At 43.7% G+C, this 20808-nt stretch overlaps 1 protein-coding gene across 1 annotated transcript in view; it reads right to left on the reverse strand.

Annotated features, from left to right (window-relative positions):
• LOC109421076 (uncharacterized) overlaps window positions 1–10398 on the reverse strand; it is a 108346-nt gene extending 97948 nt beyond the window's left edge. The window contains exon 1 of the mRNA XM_019695570.3: window positions 10251–10398. Coding sequence (XP_019551115.3) covers window positions 10251–10266 — 16 coding nt within the window. The 5' untranslated portion in view covers window positions 10267–10398. The remainder of the gene's footprint in view (window positions 1–10250) is intronic.
• Between the last annotated feature and the right edge of the window lie 10410 nt (window positions 10399–20808).

The raw sequence follows: 20808 nt of genomic DNA on the forward strand, positions 1-20808 counted from the left end.
GTGGCCAGGTCAAATTTCTGTCGACTTGCTTGATTTCGTTGTTGAGGCTGCGCCGCCATGAGCCTCTGGGACTGACTCTGCTACGATGTCCTGCTGGGTTCCAGTCTAACGCTTGTTTGCAGATTTCATTTTCGCTCCTGCGTAGAGTGTAGCTGACTCACCTCCATTTTCGCTCTCGAATTTCTGTCGCTATCAACTTTTGATGACATCAACGATGGACCTCCACGTTGGAGATCCAATTGTGAGGCCACCATGCACGAATTATATACCGCAGGCATCTATTGTTGAAGACCAGCAGCCGTTGCGTGTTCTCCACTGATACACACCAGGTTTCACTGGCGTATAGAAGCACAAATTTCACGTAACCCACTATTTCATTCACGATCAATCGCACCTATCAGGACCTCGTCGATTACGATGAGGAATAATAGCGGTGATAGTTTACATCCTTGCCTCAATCCAGAAACGACCCGGATGAGATCGGACGAAACATCGATGTGCAGTACTCTGCATGAAAATGCCCTGTACTGTGCTTCAATGAGGCCGATGATTTTCTCAGGGCCCTTGCGCCTAAGGGTTCCCCATATGTTTTCATGATTGACCCGGTCGAAAGGTATTTTGTAATCAATGAACATCAGGTAGAGAGACTCTTGGAATTCATTGATTTGCATAGTTCTGGAGCATGACGGAGCGTGACAATTTGGTCCACACAGGAACGTCCGGCACGGAATCCTGCTTGCTGCAGGAGAGTTGCGTCAATCTTCTCCTGTATCCGGTTAAGGATCATTTTGCAGAGAACGATACACAGCAACCCTGTTTGGGTACCTTTTCTAAGATGCCTTGCATCCAGTCGGCCGGAAATGTCTAGGTTTATCATATGTTGCAGAATAATAGATTCTTTTTTTGTTTGTATTAACGTGTATTTTAACTTAAATACTAATTCTACACTTAGAATAATAGATGCTGTAGTAGTGCGGATACTATGTGGTCAGCTTTGAGCATCTCAGCTGATATGCGATCGAACCCTGTACTGATGGAGCTTCGGTGTTGACACGGGTAATTCGTCGAACCCTTGGCGGATCATGCTGAGGTGTTGATGGCGTGGCCGACACTTGAAAAAGGTTTCCAAAGTGATCGAACCAGTGTTTCAACTGGTCAGCCGGGTCAGTCAGTAACTGTCCAGACGTGTCTTTCACGGGCATCGTAGCATTTATCTTGGTCCCACCAAGGTGACGTGAGACATCGTAGCGGATACGGATGTCGCCGGTGTTTGCGGCTTTCTCGCCTTCGTCGGCTAGGGAGTCCACCCACGCTCTTTTGTCCCGTCTACATGAGCGTTTCACTTCCTTCTCGAGAACCTAATAGCACTGACGGGCTACGGCTTTGGCTCTTCGTGTTTTCGCTTTCTCGATCGCGGCATTGGCGTTCCTTCGCCTCCTCTATCTTCCTCTAGGAGTCATCTGTGATCCACAGTTTTCTTCGGGTGCGTAGCTTACCCAAATTATTCTCGCCGGTGGCGATGAAGGCGTTTTTGATGGCGCTCCATTGATCTTCTACGCTTCCATCTGCTAGAATATCCGCAGCACGGTCCTCTAGCTCCTCGACGAAGCATCTTTTCACCACAGCGTCTTCCAGTCGGTGTGTGTTGAACCGGCGTCCGATTTTCTCCTGGGATTGAGGGTGCGGCAATAGAAAGAGATCGCAGTGTAGTTTACTTATATATATGCTATGATTTGAAAAAAAAAACATACACGAGTCGTCATTTATGCAACAACACATGCTAGTTTTGTAAGGATCGTTGCAATAAATGTATCGTATGCATAATGTTATCGCGCACTTCATTTGTTTAACTATAAAATAAAGACAGATTTCAAAATTGGATACACTTGCGCTCATTCAAGATACATACTGCGATTCATGATAAAAAAAATCTCATGCAACTGTTCTTATCTTTGTCAGCAAACGGATTCACAACCTCCTGCCCAACGTTATAAATTAATTCTGTCTCAAATGGTCCATGTCCCCTGGAGCGACGAAAATATTTTGGAGGCACAATTCTTGAAATATTGTGGAATTCACTGGAAACAAAAGTTTCTGCTGATATCGCTATCAGTCAGACGTCCATAAAAAAGGATCCCGTGACCTGTTTTTACGACTTTTTTTTCTAGAAATCCGCCAGCAGTCTAGAAAAGGGCCACTGTACTTTCTTATTTATTTTGGGATTTTGAAAAATAGAAACCTCATTATTCAGACGTGATTGTACTCTTTTCACTATTTTTCTCGACCAACGATAACCTATTTCGCAAAACCGCTTAGAACCAGATAGTCGAATGCAATTTATCCCCTCACTATCAGTTATTTACCCACCAGAGGGCACCACCACTGATAAAGATCGCCTGTCTGGGCGAAGATTTACAATCTCCACCCATATTCCTTTCAGCAATAGTGATGCTGGTGCATATAAGGTATTTGCGAGATAAGTTTCGCCAAGTGGTTGCACTACGCCCGCCCGCCCGGTACCAATCTTTATCTCGAAGCGTGTGGTGTATGCACCCGCAGTTCATATTGCGATTTATAGCGGTTACACATCATCTGGCGGCATCGTACGGCGGTGAAACGCAAGCTCCGGCTGTTGTTGGTGCGGAGTCAGCCAATCCATGCATGTGCAATTTGACAGCGCTTCCGGTACGGTGCTGTAGCTTAGAGAAAAGGTTCAACCACGTGAGATCAGTATTGCACAATATATGGAGTAAATGTCATGATTCATAGTTGATCGAATGCAAGAACTGCGAGTTATGATGCAATTTTCTTGCAATGTTTACCAAACTTATCGGAAGGCGTGAATTCTCCTGGGACGCCCGTCTAAAGCTATCCCTACACAGATAAAAATAATGAGATTTACACGTCATGTAAACTTCATTTTAGTCATGTAAACTTAATGTTATGATGGATTACATGATATATAATGTAAATTTGTGTTATATGTCATGTAAACTCTCAGAGTCATGCTGAATTACATGACATATAATGGAATTTTACATGATATTTCATGAACTTTACATGATATGTCATGTAAACTTCTGTGATATCCCATGCTCCAATTATGTGCATCATATGTCACAGAATTTTACACTCTTTTTTCGATCTGTGTATCTCATACTTTATGCCCAAATAAGTTGAGGGAATTCCATAAGTAAAAGTTTTGGGACCGACCAGGAATAGAAACCGTCAGCCTCATCATAGTCTAGCTGAATACCTGCAAGTTTACTGCTGCTATTTTACTAGCTATTTTTTTTTCCAAATTTCTCGAAGGGTTGTTTTAAAATCTTGCATGGATTTCTCCAGAAATTCATTTTTGAAACCGTTCCTTCAAAAAGTTTTCCAATGACTCTTTAAAAAATCTTCTAAGGAATACTCCAGAGATTCGTCTGAAAATTCCTTCAGGAATTCATCCAGAGATTCCTTCAAAAATCCATAGACTCACTTAAAAACTGTTCCTATGGAACATTCAAGATTCCTCCATGAATGGGAATAATTTAAAAAAATATTTAAAAATCTTACGGAATCATATAAAAAAATCGTCGAATCATTCAGAAATTCTTACAAAAATTCTTCTGCAAATCTTTTAGAGATTCCTTCAAGAATATCTTCATGGATTTCATTAGAAATTACCACAGGAGTTTTTTTTAAGGAATCCATCCAGAGAATCATGCCAGGATTCTTCCAACAATTCTTGTTTTATTGCATTCAGTAGTGATTCCAAGAGCAATTGCTTCAGAGATTCCTGTTGAAATCCATACGGAGTTTCTTCATGAGTTCACGCAGATATTCCTTTGTACTTCCCCAGTAATTTCATCAGGCGCTTGCAAGGATGCCTCTAGAAATTTTTCTACGGATCTTTCAAGGAATTCATTCAGAAATTTCACCGGAAACATTTCCGAAGAAGTTCTACAGAGATTCCTTAACAAATTTCCCAATAACTTTTTCTAGGAATATTTGCAGAACATTGTCTATGCTTTTTTTAAATATTCCCACAGGGATTTATTAAGAAAAGTATCCATGAATTTATCAAACAATATTTTCAGAAAAAGCCCTATAAGTTGTATTGAAATAACAATTCCTCCTGCAGTTTCCTTTTATAATTTTCTGGGAATTTCACCGAGGAGTTTTTCCAGGATTTTTACAGAAATGTTTCCTGGGTATCGCTCAGAGATTTTTCTGGGATTCTTTCAAGAATACATCCAGGAATTCAATTGGATATTTCTTCAGCAGTTCTTACAGGGATTCTTTAAAATTATCCCCAGTGGAGCAGACCTGGTGTAATGGTTAGAACACTTGACTATCACGCCGAGGACCTGGGATCGAATCCCACTCCCGACAAACTCGAAAAATGTGAGTTCTTCCTTCGAAAGGGAAGTAAAACTTGGGTCCCGAGATGAAAGAACCTAGGGCTAAAAATCTCGTTAATACAGATAAAAAAAATATCCTCCACTTTTTTCTGAAACTTTCCTCACCAAGAAACATATTCATAGACTCCTTCAGTATTTAAAGGATTTCTTCTGAAATTTCAGTAAGCGGTTTCGTAAAAAAAAAACTTTCCTTGAATTTTCTTGAAAAAATACTTCAGCGATTCCTCCGAAAATTCTTCCAAAGATTCATCCAGGAATTTCTTGACAAAATATTACAGGAGCTTCCGGAAAAATATCTCCTGGCATTTCTTCGAATACTCCTCAAGGATTTTTTTTCAAACTTTCTTCCAGAAATTTCACAACAAATTCTGAGAAATGTTCTGAATTTTCAAAGAAACTCTTGCCAGTACCGTTGGAGATTTCGAGAAATAATTGGACAAATTCCTTGAAGAACCTCTGGGATATTCCTGAAGGAATTACGGAGGAACTCCTGGAGAAATCTCCGAAGAAATTTTCGAAGGCATTTCTGCTAGCGTTTCTGAGACAACTTTTGAAGGGATTTCTGAAGTACACACTTGAAAAGATTTTATTGGATGCGTTAAAACAGTTAAATAATAGTTGAAAAGTTTATGGAGGAAAAACTGGAGCACTTTCTGCAGAAGTCTTGAAATCATCACTAGAGAAAATCCGGAAATTCTTGCAAGGATTCATCCAGGAATTCTTAAACTAATTAATTCAAGCATTTCCATCAAAATATCTCCTGAAATTTCTTTGAATAATTCTTCAGGAGTTTATTCAGCATTTCCGCCAGGGATTTTTTCAAAAGCTCATTCAGAAATTTCTCAAAGAATTACTGAGAAAAATCCGTAATTCCCGGAGAAACTCGTGCAGATACCGTTGGAGATTTCGAGAAATAATTGGACGAATTCCTTGAAAGTTCGGGAGAGTACCTGCCTGAAGGAACTCTTTGACATATTTCTAAAGGAATTCTGGAGGAATTCCTGGAGTAATTTCTGGAGAAATTCCCAAAGGCATTTCTTGTAGCGTTTCCGAGAAAACTTTCTAAGGGATTTCTGAAGAACATTCCTGAAAAACTTATGAAAGAATTCCTGTAGAAAACTCTGATAGAAACCCTGGAGCAGTGTCTGTAGGGATCTTGAGATATTCTTTAGAGAAATTCCTTAAAAATTACAAGGAAATTTCTGAAAGAATCCCTGAAGAAAAAACTAAACTCATTCTAAAAAAAAGTTATGAAGCAATCCCTGGATGAATGTCTGGAGAAAATTATAGAAATCCCCCTAAAGGAACTTCTAGAAGAATCTCTTGACAATTTTGTAGAGGAGTTTCTGGAGAAATGCCAAGGTATCCCCACAGAGAATGTATGGACTGCTATCCCTGCACGAATATATGGAGGAATGCATGAAAGAACTTCTGGAGGTATTCCAACATGAATATCTAAAAAAAACTTAAAAAATCTAAATTTAAGAAAGTATCTCCGATTAAATTCCTGCAGGAATCACTGAAAGAATCTTCGAATTTCAATGGAACTGCTGCAGAAACCCTTGAAGGAACTCCTGAAGGAGTTCCTGAAGGCACTTTTGGAGGAATTCCTGAAGGATCTCCTGAAGGAATCCTTCCTGAAACTCTCAGGAACTGGGAAGAATCAATCAACCCTAGAAAAATCTCTAAAGGAACTCTTAAAGGAGTCCTTAAAGAATTCCCCCAATATCATGGCGGAATTTTTAAAGGATCTCGTTAATGAACTTCTGAAGTAACTCTGGGAAGAAGCCTAGGTGGGGCAACTACGGTTAACCCAAACAGAAATATCAAAAAAAAAAATCGAGAAAAAACAAAAAAAAATAAAAAATAAAAAAAACAGTTATACCTGCCAAACTTATCCGGGTTTTACCGGGTTCTTTCATCTTTTTTTCGTTTTTTTTATATTTCGGCTTGGCAAACAACCCTGGAAGTATCAATGCAAACTCTAGGAGGAGTCCCTGAAGGTACTCCTATAGAAATATACGGAGGAACGCCTGGCGGAATCCTTGAAAGATATCCTGGAGAAATCCCTGGAGGTACCCCTAGAGGAATCCTTGAGAGAACTCCTGGGGGAGTCTCTGAAGAAACCTCTGGAGGAATCCATGAAGGAACTTCTAGGGAAATCCCTGAAAGAACTCCTAGAGACCTATGAAGGAACTTTTGTTGGAATCCTTAAAAGAAATGCTGGAGCTTTCCTTGAAGAAACTCCCAGAGGGTTCCTTGAAGGAATTCTTGGAGAAGTAGGGATTCCTAAAGAAACTCTAAGAGGAATCCTTGAAGGAACACCTGGAGTAATCCCTGTGAGCTGTTCGGGTCCGTATGAAGTTAATCATCAATATTAACTTGTTTTCTCGATCAGCCTAGATAGCTGTGTAGTGTCGGTAGCGGTTGTCACAATTGGCTTAGAATAACACTATGGACCGCCTGTTCCGGTGGTAAGATTCCATTAAACAGGTGACCCCTAATTCATGGTGCGATGCGGCTTTATGTTTACCGTGCCTAGGAATGAATGGTTAGGGGGGTCTAATAAAATCTTGATCGATTAACGGAGCATGTGGAGTACTAGGGCACCATCCACAGTATTCTGCCCTTACTGCGCTAACCAGAGCAACTGTGCAGTTGACCTTGTGTTTCTCTGAGATAATCAGCTATCCTTCTTAAACCTCAACTGCGAGGCTTAATAAGGGTGGGAATATTAGTATGTTGTTTATTAGCATTAATTATAACCTATATGGGTTTTCGCATTACGCGTTCTTTACAGTGTCCTCTGTGTATCTTCGCCTCTGGCGTTCTTCAATCGATAACGAATTGGTTTTTATCGTTGCTTTTTTTTTCTTGTGTTTTGATTGTAAGAGTTTGATCTTGTCTAGTTTGGATAGTGGCTATGGTTATGACAGCTCAGATCAATCTTCAGCATAAAAGAACAGCTTTAGTCCAAGAACCTTACTTTCGTAGGGGGGATTTCTATCCAGGTGTCTTAGCTTTAATTAACACCTACATGGTTTCGCATTATGCGTTTTACGCGATATTTGCTACTTTCAGTAAAAATGAAATGGCAATTTCACGTGGCATGCCTCGAGCGACAATTAACTTCCTCTGATGATGATTTCCTGGAATGCTTATTCAATACACATTTCCCCGGATGTGTGGATATAACATCTTCTGATGAACCTGATAGATATCGATTGAATGTGCACTAAATCGCTCTCCTTCTTTTAAATGTCCAAAATGTGAATACGGTCCTGTTTATCTTTCAATAACTTCCAATTGGATTTACCAAATGCTCAAAAACTGACATCTCTTCTCGGCATTACGTTAAGCAGTGATTGGGAAAATGAGTGTTTGTGGATGCCCCCGTGCGGGAGTCTTGCCACCACTTTTGAGGAATCTCGTAGCAACTGAAATAACTCAATGTTGTTTTCCTACTTATGATTTTGTCCATCACAAGCCTCAACAGGCTGCTTCATTTGTATGTCTATGCTGACTATGGACCTTCGATTCTGTCACATTCGCCCGAAAACCATTCGCCCGAATGACAAATGCCCGAATGACAAACGCCCGAATTCCATTCGCCCGAAAAGACCATTCGCCCGACAGACCATACGCCCGAAAGTCCTCCGCCAGAACGATTTCATGCAATTTTTTAAAACAAGTTTTTTTCTGGTTTGCCATGATGAAAGTTTAAGGACAGACGCATGGTGTATTTAGTATCCGACCAATCGCAAGAACAGCTGGACTAGCGCCAATAATAATCATATTGGCTTAGTTTTAAAGAACGGCCTATGTTTTGAATAATTGGACATTTCTTGTTATAGCATTGTTGATCGAAAGGGTAAAGACAAAATTTCAGCACAGTGTAAACAACACTTTTATGTTAATAGTGTTCACGACTGATCTACTCGGAATAACTACGATTTGTTGAACGAACAATAATTTATAAAAATTAAAACGTGTGAGCTAGCGGCTGCAGAAAAAGCACGAAAACCATGTTTGGAATCCAGAAGTTGTAAAGTTATATAACGTCAAGGTTCCCCATAACAACTTAAAAGAACAGCTCATGATTGAAAGAAGGGCAAATTTCTGATAAAAATTACATTAAATTGAATTTAATTTCCTTGGAGGTGAAACTAGAAAGAAAAGCCTATTACCAAAAGAAGGGACAATTCCAATCAATGTTTCCGCAGCTATATTGCTGAAAATGTCTGTAACAATATAAGTCTTAAATCAAGCTGTGTTCAAAGAAAGCAAAACCCTCTGACGAAAATGGTTGCAGTTACTTTTAGTTGATAATGGCGTTCAGCCATACGCGTGGACGTCGTCTAAATTGATTTCATAAAAGTGTTTTCAAGATTATTATGGTTTTCGAGCGAATGGTCTTTTCGGGCAAATGACTTTCGGGCGATTGTTACATTCGGGCGTGTGTCATTCGGGCATTTGGAATTCGGACGAATGGTTTTCGGGCGAATGTGACAGAACCACCAGTAACAAGGACTAAATACTATGATTCCTTGAATTGCCAGAACGCATATTCCAAAATTGGAAAAGTAGGACGACACTAGGTTTCGGTAGATTTTATTCCGTAACGCAACACGAAAAGGTGATCTACCTACGTTACGGGCTCCGTTAACGATCGAGCATCTTTGAAACCCCCTCAATCATTCATCCATCAGCACGGGTCGCCTGACACCTTGGATGGGGGTTCCCTGTTTGGTAGACTTTTACCCCCGGAACAGGGGGTCCGTAGTGCTATTCTAAGCCGGCAGCTACACGGGCTAGAACTGCAGAATTTTAAAACAAACGGAAATTGTTCGTTTTTTTAGTTTTCTCGTGAAAATCTTTTTAAAGATCGGCAAGTGGGTAAACATCATACAGAGATTTTAGAATTATAGTTCTGCTGGATGGTCTGATGAGTTCTGATTTCCATAAAAGCCCAGATTATCGAAATTCAACAGAATTTTATAGAAGTTAAGCTGTGCCAAAGTTCGGTTAAAATTAACAGATAATTCGATGAATATTACCAAACTTTCGTTGTTGTTCTGTCGAAATGTGTTTTTTTTTTGTAGATTTTTTGGCATTTTTTTCTGATATTCTAAATACTGGGCTTATTTTTCCCAGAATCTCAAACCTTTTGATTGAAATCACAAAGCCTTAGTATCGATTTCAAAATCCAGAGAGTAGTTTTAATATTCAGGAAAAACCTAAATTCTAGAAATAACTTTGCCAATTCTCCAAGAAACTGTTTGTGAATTAGAAAATGGATGATAATACCATTTGACATAAAATAATTGGGACATTCGTTACTATATCGCCAAAGTATTTGTGACCCACCCAAAATCAGCCCGCGACCCACCAGTGGGTCGCGACCCACAGTTTGAGAAACGCTGGCTTAGAGGTCCTTTTTTTAAACGGCTTGCTTTTGTGATATACTTACAAGTCTCAATAGAAGAAAAATAGTCAAAAAATTAAAAAAAAACAATCATCTATTACATCATTCGTTAAATGTTGTATAAGTCTGTGTTATTAGGAAATTAACCCTTCAAAAGTCGCGTTGTTGTATTTGACGTTGATAATAGCTAGCTTGTTGTTAACAACATCGGGCTGGCGAGTATGGATAAAATTTCGCGAAATTTTTCAAAGGTACAATTGGGTTTCGTATAACAAGCTGCCCTCAACTTTGCGCCCACCGCAATATCTCAGCTGTATTATATCCAATCCAGCTGTTTTTTTTAGTTCAGTTTTGATCTATTAGGTTCGTCACTTTGCCTTAAATTGTTAAAAAAAACAGGTATAATTTTCACTTACCGGGGCCAAAGTTCATCTTGAATAGTTCCTTCGAGCACTCCAATCCACAGTTCACTATCAAAGCTTCGAAGATTTCCTCCTTATCTCACTATTACGTACAGAGAAGAAGCTCTACCGTAATAGTCTAGATATATTTTTCTCACCCACGTACTGCACTGATAAGCACCTCAACTCCTACTAAGGGAATAACGATTTTACCAAAGTGGCTCTACCTCAATTTCGTGGGCTATTATTAAGCAAGGACCGCGGTGTTACACTTATCAGGGTATCATTACGATACGACTTGATTGCTTTACGTGCGTGCCTATTTTTGTCTTTCATTCATAAATTTGTCCTATTGTTAGGTCGACCTTTATTGATAGGTTTACTATTTGCGCCATCGATGACAGAGAATTGAAGGAAGTTTTAAAAAAGGTTTATCGTTTCGTATCAAACAGTTTTTTTTCCTAAACGAGGGATCCTGATTTTAAGAGTAGAGAATCGCTGTGTCTAATAGTTCTCTATTTTCTATTGCATAACCGGCACATATCGCCCACGTGCGTGCACTTAAAACCAGTAAGCTTTTACCGCCACAACGAGTCATCCGAAAAGCATAACAGTCAGGCGCATTCCTCACGTACCGATCGTTGATGCCAATTTGCTTACCCCAGCTTTTGCTGCTTTATAGTCCAATTTCCACCTTGTTCCATATCATTCCTGGGCCCTGGCACAATGAATTCAATAAAGTCGATCTCCCACCGAGTAGACCTGCTCTCACATTCCCATCCCCTGCATCTTGGTGACTGCGCAAAAAGCTTGAAATTAGAATTTTAATTTAAATTTCGCACAGGACGACTGCACTTCTTTACCCGGCTGGGCTGGCTGCTCGCTTATTCAACGGTATGCGAGTGGGAAGAGAAAGACACCGGAAGCTATTGCAGCAGCTCAGCAGCTATTCTCATACTGAGTGGCTGCAGCAGCAGCAGAAGCAATGAATGCGTTTTTCGAACAAACCCATGCTGGTTGATCTATTCATAAATTTTTGCATGGTCTGAAATGGCAGTCAACGAACAGAAAGTGTCTGCCTGCATCCGTTAGGCATCATCATCGTGGCAATATGATTGAAGTTAGTGTTAGGTATGCCTTTCCATCATTCTTCGACCACTTGCTGCAGAGGGGAAATTTGAGAGCAGGGCCGTCACCAGGTGGTTAATTTTATTTTTGAGAAATTGTAATTTACAGAAGAAAATAGTTACGGTCACAATGATGAAAGAACAAAGCCTCGAAAGACAATGGGTGAAGTGGCAAATTAACCAAAAAAAATCATAAAATCTTTCTAAAATATCCACGCAAGAAATTCCTGCTTAAAAAGTCCTGCCGTTACTGCTGCTAGTACTTATATTGAATCTCACGAGGTTTGCAATGGCAGGCAAAGAAAGCCCTTCAATTAATAACAGTGGAAGTGCTCTACGAACACTAAGTTGAAGAAAGGCAGGCCAAGTTTCAATGCGAACGTCGAGCCATAAAGAAGTAGAAGAATTATTGAGTCAGGGCACAACTGGAATGTTTACCTGAATACATTTACTACTCAGATGGATCTTTTAATACAGGTTATTTTTATGTACCTTTTTCTATGCCCTACATGAAAAGAGATAGCTTTTCAGAACTAATATTGTGCATAAGAAAATGTTATAATGACGGTAATTATGGCAACGGCGGCCAGGAGGCGTTTACAGGAGAGATCAAAGGGAGGATGCAGGGGCGTTTCAGGGATTCTCAGTTGTGTTTCAGGGCGCTCCAGAGGGGCTCAGGGGTGTTCTAGGAGATCCCAGGGGGTATCAATGGATCCCAGGAGGTTTCAAGGGAGTATCTGGATGTATCAGATGCACTTTAGGAGGTCTTATGGGTACCAGGAGGTCTATAAGGAGCGTTTCATGGGGTCTCAGGGGAGCTCCACGGGGTATCTGGTGTGCTTCAGGAAGTTCAGAAGCGTTCCAGGAGGTCGAAGGGGCATTCAAATCCAAATAACAATGGCAAACCACAAACAAGCATGCATGCTGAATTGTTGCATTATAATAATAATGATAGCTGAACTAAAGTTATGCTGTAACATTATTGTACAAAAGCTTTTTCAATTGAAAATGTAGTCAATGTTTAGCTTTTTGTATCGGTATGTATTAACAATGGTAATTCAAAACACTTTTCAAGATTTAAATAAGATTTCTATTCGACTTGCAGTAATTAATAGGACTTATTTCCGCTTCTTGGGAATTTTATGTACAAATTAGCACATGTGTCTGTATAATGTGTTTTCAAAAGTCAAATAAGCACATTCGTTTCATCATTCTTCTATTCAGAGTACAGGATGGAAAACACGTGTTTTTTTACTGAAAAGCAGCTGAATAAATGTGTTGTACAGATGGTAACCATAATTTTCTGTGCTAATTCACCACTGCTGATTACTATTATTCCACGGTAAGTTATGTTTTAATTTGAGTGCATCAGCCCATCATCTCTACGATGACGCAGATAAAAATGCAAGTGGAAAGCAATCGACGGATCTCGAATTCGAATCTTGATTTAGGTATATTTATGTGTAGTCATTATTTTATACTAGTTATTCATAGCATAAGTGCCGATCATTGACTGTGGTGAGAATTTATTTATTTTTGCACTTTTTTCATTTTAAATCAGTTTTGCAAAAGCTGAATAACACCTTCACAATATATTTGTATAACGCTTTTAACAACAAACAGTTAAATGGTACTCAACACTTTGCTTTATAATTTCTTCAAATTTGTGTGAACAAAACCCAAACAATGTTTGTACGTGAAAATTAGCCAAACGTCTTTCGGCATAATGATGAAATAATTCGTCGTAAAAGTGCTTGTTAAATGAGTGCTTGTTAGTTTAGAAGGGGTCTCAGGAGTGTTTGAAAGGCTCGCACGTGGTTTCAGGAAGGTACCTGGAGGTCTCGGTAGAGTTTCAGATGGCCTCAGGATGGTTTCAGGGAGTCATCAGTTTCATGAGAGATTCAGAGGTTTAAAAAGACTTCAGGTACGGCCCTGGAGCACCCTGAATGACTCTGAAACGACTCATAAACCTCTTAACTAAAGCCTTCTAGGTTTCTAAAGCCCCTTTCAATCTACTCTGAAACGCACCTAAAACTCCTTAACACCATCTTACTCTCTCTTAACTTCCTCTGAAGGCCCCCAAAGCCCTGAAGGAATTCCTGGAGGAATCCCTGAGGGAATTCATGGAGGAATCCCTGAAGAAATTCATGGAGGAATCCCTGGAGAAATTGCTGAAGGAATTTCAGGAGGATTCTTTGTAGGAATTCCTGGATGAATCTCTGTAGGAATTCCTGGAGGAATCCCTAGAGGAATCCCTGAGGAAATGCCTGGAGGAATTCCTGAAGGAAACCCTGGAGGAACCCCTGGACGAATTCCTGGAGGAATCCCTGCGAGAATTCCTGGAGGAATCCCTGAGGGAATTCCTGGAGGAATCCCTGAGGGAATTCCTGGAGGAATCCCTGAGGGAATTCCTGGAGGAATCCCTGAGGGAATTCCTGGAGGAATCCCTGAGGGAATTCCTTGAGGAATCCCTGAGGGAATTCCTTGAGGAATCCCTGAGGGAATTCCTTGAGGAATCCCTGAGGGAATTCCTTGAGGAATCCCTGAGGGAATTCCTGGAGGAATCCCTGGAGGAATTCCTGGAGGAATCCCTGAGGGAATTCCTGGAGGAATCCCTGAGGGAATTCCTGGAGGAATCCCTGAGGGAATTCCTGGAGGAATCCCTGAGGGAATTCCTGGAGGAATCCCTGAGGGAATTCCTGGAGGAATCCCTGAGGGAATTCCTGGAGGAATCCCTGAGGGAATTCCTGGAGGAATCCCTGAGGGAATTCCTGGAGGAATCCCTGAGGGAATTCCTGGAGGAATCCCTGAGGGAATTCCTGGAGGAATCCCTGAGGGAATTCCTGGAGGAATCCCTGAGGGAATTCCTGGAGGAATCCCTGAGGGAATTCCTGGAGGAATCCCTGAGGGAATTCCTGGAGGAATCCCTGAGGGAATTCCTGGAGGAATCCCTGAGGGAATTCCTGGAGGAATCCCTGAGGGAATTCCTGGAGGAATCCCTGAGGGAATTCCTGGAGGAATCCCTGAGGGAATTCCTGGAGGAATCCCTGAGGGAATTCCTGGAGGAATCCCTGAGGGAATTCCTGGAGGAATCCCTGAGGGAATTCCTGGAGGAATCCCTGAGGGAATTCCTGGAGGAATCCCTGAGGGAATTCCTGGAGGAATCCCTGAGGGAATTCCTGGAGGAATCCCTGAGGGAATTCCAGGAGGAATCCCTGAGGGAATTCCTGGAGGAATCAGTGAGGGAAATCCTGGAGAAATCCCTGAGGGAATTCCTGGAGGAATCCCTGAGGGAATTCCTGGAGGAATCCCAGAGGGAATTCCTGGAGGAATCCCTGAGGGAATTCCTGGAGGAATCCCTGAGGGAATTCCTGGAGGAATCCCTGAGGGAATTCCTGGAGGAATCCCTGAGGGAATTCCTGGAGGAATCCCTGAGGGAATTCCTGGAGGAATCCCTGAGGGAATTCCTGGAGGAATCCCTGAGGGAATTCCTGGAGGAATCCCTGAGGGAATTCCTGGAGGAATCCCTGAGGGAATTCCTGGAGGAATCCCTGAGGGAATTCCTGGAGGAATCCCTGAGGGAATTCCTGGAGGAATCCCTGAGGGAATTCCTGGAGGAATCCCTGAGGGAATTCCTGGAGGAATCCCTGAGGGAATTCCTGGAGGAATCCCTGAGGGAATTCCTGGAGGAATCCCTGAGGGAATTCCTGGAGGAATCCCTGAGGGAATTCCTGGAGGAATCCCTGAGGGAATTCCTGGAGGAATCCCTGAGGGAATTCCTGGAGGAATCCGTGAGGGAATTCCTGGAGGAATCCCTGAGGGAATTCCTGGAGGAATCCGTGAGGGAATTCCTGGAGGAATCCCTGAGGGAATTCCTGGAGGAATCCCTGAGGGAATTCCTGGAGGAATCCCTGAGGGAATTCCTGGAGGAATCCCTGAGGGAATTCCTGGAGGAATCCCTGAGGGAATTCCTGGAGGAATCCCTGAGGGAATTCCTGGAGGAATCCCTGAGGGAATTCCTGGAGGAATCCCTGAGGGAATTCCTGGAGGAATCCCTGAGGGAATTCCTGGAGGAATCCCTGAGGGAATTCCTGGAGGAATCCCTGAGGGAATTCCTGAGGGAATCCCTGAGGGAATTCCTGGAGGAAACCCTGAGGGAATTCCTGGAGGAAACCCTGAAGGAATTCCTGGAGGAATCCCTGAGGGAATTCCTGGAGGAATCCCTGAGGGAATTCCTGGAGGAATCCCTGAGGGAATTTCTGGAGGAATCCCTGAGGGAATTCCTGGAGGATTCCTTGAGGGAATTCCTGGAGGAATCAATAAGGGAATTCCTGGAGGAATTACTTGAGGAATTCCTGGAGGAATTACTTGAGAAATTTTTGGAGCAATTCCTGGAGGAATCCCTGGAGGAATTTTTGGAGGAAAATCTGAAAGAATTCCTGAAGGTATTCCTGGAGGAATCCCTGGAGGAATTTCTGAAGGAAACCATGGAGGAACCCCTGGACGAATCCCTGGAGGAATCCCTGGAGGAATTGCTGCCTGGAGGAATTCCTGGAAAAATCCGTGGAGGAATCCCTGGAGGAATTCCTGGAAGAATCTCTGGGGGAATTCCTGGAGGAACCCCTGGAAGAAAACCCTGGAGGAATCCCTGGAGGAATTCCTGGAGGAATACCTGGAGGAATTTCTGGAGGAATCCCTGAAGGAATTTCTGGAGGAATCCCTGGAGGAATTCCTGGGGAAATCCCTGGAGGAATCCCTGAGGGAATTCCTGGAGGAATCCCTGAGGGAATTCCTGGAGGAATCCCTGAGGGAATTCCTGGAGGCATCCCTGAGGGAATTCCTGGAGGAATCCCTGAGGGAATTCCTGGAGGAATCCCTGAGGGAATTCCTGGAGGAATCCCTGAGGGAATTCCTGGAGGAATCCCTGAGGGAATTCCTGGAGGAATCCCTGAGGGAATTCCTGGAGGAATCCCTGAGGGAATTCCTGGAGGAATCCCTGAGGGAATTCCTGGAGGAATCCCTGAGGGAATTCCTGGAGGAATCCCTGAGGGAATTCCTGGAGGAATCCCTGAGGGAATTCCTGGAGGAATCCGTGAGGGAATTCCTGGAGGAATCCCTGAGGGAATTCCTGGAGGAATCCCTGAGGGAATTCCTGGAGGAATCCCTGAGGGAATTCCTGGAGGAATCCCTGAGGGAATTCCTGGAGGAATCCCTGAGGGAATTCCTGGAGGAATCCCTGAGGGAATTCCTGGAGGAATCCCTGAGGGAATTCCTGGAGGAATCCCTGAGGGAATTCCTGGAGGAATCCCTGAGGGAATTCCTGGAGGAATCCCTGAGGGAATTCCTGGAGGAATCCCTGAGGGAATTTCTGGAGGAATCCCTGAGGGAATTCCTGGAAGAATCCCTGAGGGAATTCCTGGAAGAATCCCTGAGGGAATTCCTGGAATAATCCCTGGAGGAATACCTGGAGGAATCCGTGGAGGAATCCATGGAGGGACCCCTGGAGGAATCTCTGAAGGAACCTCTGGAGGAATTTCCTGGAGGAATCCCTAGAGAATCCCCTGGTCGAAACCCTGGAGGAATCCTTGGAGGAATCCCTGGAGGAATCCTTGGAGGAATCTCTGGAGGGATTCCTGGAAGAATCTCTGGAGGAATTCCTGGAGGAAACCCTGGAGGAATTCCTGAAGGAATCCCTGGAGGAATCCCTGGAGGAATTCCTAGAGGAATCCCTGGAGGAATTCCTGGATGAATCCCTGCAGGAATTCCTGGAAGAATCCCTGAAGGAATTCCTGGAGGAATCCCTGAAGGAATTCCTGGAGGAATTCCTGGAGGAATTCCTGGAGGAATTCCTGGAGGAATCCCTGGAGGAATTCCTGGAGGAATCCCTGGAGGAATTCCTGGAGGAATCCCTGGAGGAATTCCTGGAGGAATCCCTGGAGGAATCCCTGGAGGAATCCCTGGAGGAATTCCTGGAGGAATCCCTGGAGGAATTCCTGGAGGAATCCCTGGAGGAATTCCTGGAGGAATCCCTGGAGGAATTCCTGGAGGAATCCCTGGAGGAATTCCTGGAGGAATCCCTGGAGGAATTCCTGGAGGAATCCCTGGAGGAATTCCTGGAGGATTCCCTGGAGGAATTCCTGGAGGAATCCCTGGAGGAATTCCTGGAGGAATCCCTGGAGGAATTCCTGGAGGAATCCCTGGAGGAATTCCTGGAGGAATCCCTGGAGGAATTCCTGGAGGAATCCCTGGAGGAATTCCTGGAGGAATCCCTGGAGGAATTCCTGGAGGAATCCCTGGAGGAATTCCTGGAGGAATCCCTGGAGGAATTCCTGGAGGAATCCCTGGAGGAATTCCTGGAGGAATCCCTGGAGGAATTCCTGGAGGAATCCCTGGAGGAATTCCTGGAGGAATCCCTGGAGGAATTCCTGGAGGAATCCCTGGAGGAATTCCTGGAGGAATCCCTGGAGGAATTCCTGGAGGAATCCCTGGAGGAATTCCTGGAGGAATCCCTGGAGGAATTCCTGGAGGAATCCCTGGAGGAATTCCTGGAGGAATCCCTGGAGGAATTCCTGGAGGAATCCCTGGAGGAATTCCTGGAGGAATCCCTGGAGGAATTCCTGGAGGAATCCCTGGAGGAATTCCTGGAGGAATCCCTGGAGGAATTCCTGGAGGAATCCCTGGAGGAATTCCTGGAGGAATCCCTGGAGGAATTCCTGGAGGAATCCCTGGAGGAATTCCTGGAGGAATCCCTGGAGGAATTCCTGGAGGAATCCCTGGAGGAATTCCTGGAGGAATCCCTGGAGGAATTCCTGGAGGAATCCCTGGAGGAATTCCTGGAGGAATCCCTGGAGGAATTCCTGGAGGAATCCCTGGAGGAATTCCTGGAGGAATCCCTGGAGGAATTCCTGGAGGAATCCCTGGAGGAATTCCTGGAGGAATCCCTGGAGGAATTCCTGGAGGAATCCCTGGAGGAATTCCTGGAGGAATCCCTGGAGGAATCCCTGGAGGAATCCCTGGAGGAATTCCTGTAGGAATCCCTGGAGGAATTCCTGGAGGAATGCCTGCAGGAATTCCTGGAGGAATCCCTGGAGGAATTCCTGGAGGAATCCCTGGAGGAATTCCTGGAGGAATCCCTGGAGGAATTCCTGGAGGAATCCCTGGAGGAATTCCTGGAGGAATCCCTGGAGGAATTCCTGGAAGAATCCCTGGAGGATTTCCTGGAAGAATCCCTGGAGGATTTCCTGGAAGAATCCCTGGAGGATTTCCTGGAGGAATCCCTGGGGGAATTCCTGGAAGAATCCCTGGAGGAATTCCTGGAGGAATCCCTGGAGGAATTCCTGGAAGAATCCCTGGAGGAATCCCTGGAGGAATTCCTGGAAGAATCCCTGGAGGATTTCCTGGAAGAATCCCTGGAGGATTTCCTGGAAGAATCCCTGGAGGATTTCCTGGAAGAATCCTTGGAGTATTTCCTGGAAGAATCCCTGGAGGAATTCCTGGAGGAATCCCTGGAGGAATTCCTGGAGGAATTCCTGGAGGAATCCCTGGAAGAATTCCTGGAGGAATCCCTGGAGGAATTCCTGGGGGAATCCCTGGAGGAATCCCTGGAGGAATTCCTGGAGGAATTCCTGGAGGAATCCCTGGAGGAATTTCTGGAAGACTTTCTGGGGGAATTCTTGCATACAGTCCTGGAGGAATTCCTGCATTCCTCCAGGAAATCCTCCAGAAATTTCTCCAGGAATTTCTCCAGGAATTTCTCTATGAATTCGCCTAGAAATTCCTCCACGGTGCTTCGAAGCATTTCTCCAGGAATTACTTCAGGAAGTCCTGCAGTGTTTTCTCCAGAAATATTTCCAGGAATTTTGTTTTCAGAAATCTTCCAGGAATTCCTCCAATAATTTCTTCAAGGACTACTGCAGAGATTCCTGCAGAAAATAACCCAGAACTTCTTACAATGATTCTTCCAAGAGTTTCTCTAGGGATGAATCCCTGGAGGAATTCCTGGAAGAATCCTTGGAAGAATTTCCGAAAAAACGGACCACTTAAACACCCTGATTACGTACCTGCCTCGAAGCTGCACCAGCTGAAAAGTTAATTAATAAGTTCTATCCTCCTGCTGATCCCGAGTGTGCTGCTCCTGCTAAAAGATTCTCTGGTACCAAGAAGATCATGCATGCATGCCTAGAGTCGCATATTAGGATGTGTTTCCCACTCAACAAAAGGAAAAGTCCCCCGAGGACGACGACGACGACGACAACGACGACGGTGATGACCGCAAGCCAACCCGTTCAAACTTCAGTCGGGCCAGACACAAAAGGTGCCAGATATAAATACCGTGGCCGCAATTTGCTTATTCTATTTTGGGGCACTGCTGCTGCCGTTGAAACCGTGATTTTCGGTTTCGAATCTGCATGCGCGGAAAGAGCTTTTTCCCCGTTGGGTTTGAAACGCTTTGTGCAAAGGAAAAAGGGATTCGAGGCAAACGGAAGTCGCTATGTATTTAGCAAGGACTCATTGCCGTTTTTCGACTGCCTTTAGGAAATTTATTTCAAATGGAGCTAGGCCGATGCCTGTTGAAAGAACTTGAAAAGCGCGTCGTAGGTGGATGCCTCCGAGATGGGTTGCCTGGAATGGAAAGTGATGAATAGACTCAGAGAATATGGGAGCATCCGAAATAAATGTGCAAGCTGAATGGCGGCGTTGCCGTGGAATGATCTGGAGATAGGGATGTTCAAGAAACTATCATAAAGTTCATGCAAATATAAGTAGTTAAAAAAATCAATGCATGAGAAATCAAGCCTCTCAAAACTTAAGAAAAACGATCATTGTCCATGGCGGGTACGGGCGCAGTCTAGCGCTTCGCACCATTGAAAGTTGCCTGAAACCTCTGCATATCGTTCCTGTCCATGCTTTATTGCGCTTCCGAAATGACACTCTCTTCGTGCTGCTGTTTCTTACTGCAATGGATGCGTTTCTTCTGTGCTCTTATCACCATGTACTGCTCTCTGTTGCAAGCGCCAACAAAAGGCAAACTGTAAAAAAAACTCTGTTCAAGTTTGAAAAGTATTTTTCACACTCCAAATTTTAAAATAGTTCTGAGTGCTTTTGGGCACTCGTACCATAATAGGTACGTTAAAAGTGCGACATCCCTACAACCATTGCCAAAATGTGCCGTTGCATCATCGTCAGTCTGATCCATTACCACCATTCGTCAGTGGGTAGGTAAGGTAGGCACCAACGCATCACCCAATGCAGCAACTTTCTGACCTTTACCAGAACGAATGAAGCTATTTAGTCGTTTAACTGTTCCAGTAAATGGTTACCCTGGTAGCCGCCGGGCCAGTCAGCGTGGTCGGTGGTGGTAGCTTAAAATGAGTCCTGGAAAGCTTCTGCTGCCTTTCTATATGGCAAGGCATAGACGAGTGACTACGCACGGCTGGTGGTGTTCA

This window comes from Aedes albopictus, chromosome 2 (genome assembly GCF_035046485.1).
Source record: "Aedes albopictus strain Foshan chromosome 2, AalbF5, whole genome shotgun sequence".
NCBI lineage: Eukaryota > Metazoa > Arthropoda > Insecta > Diptera > Culicidae > Aedes > Aedes albopictus.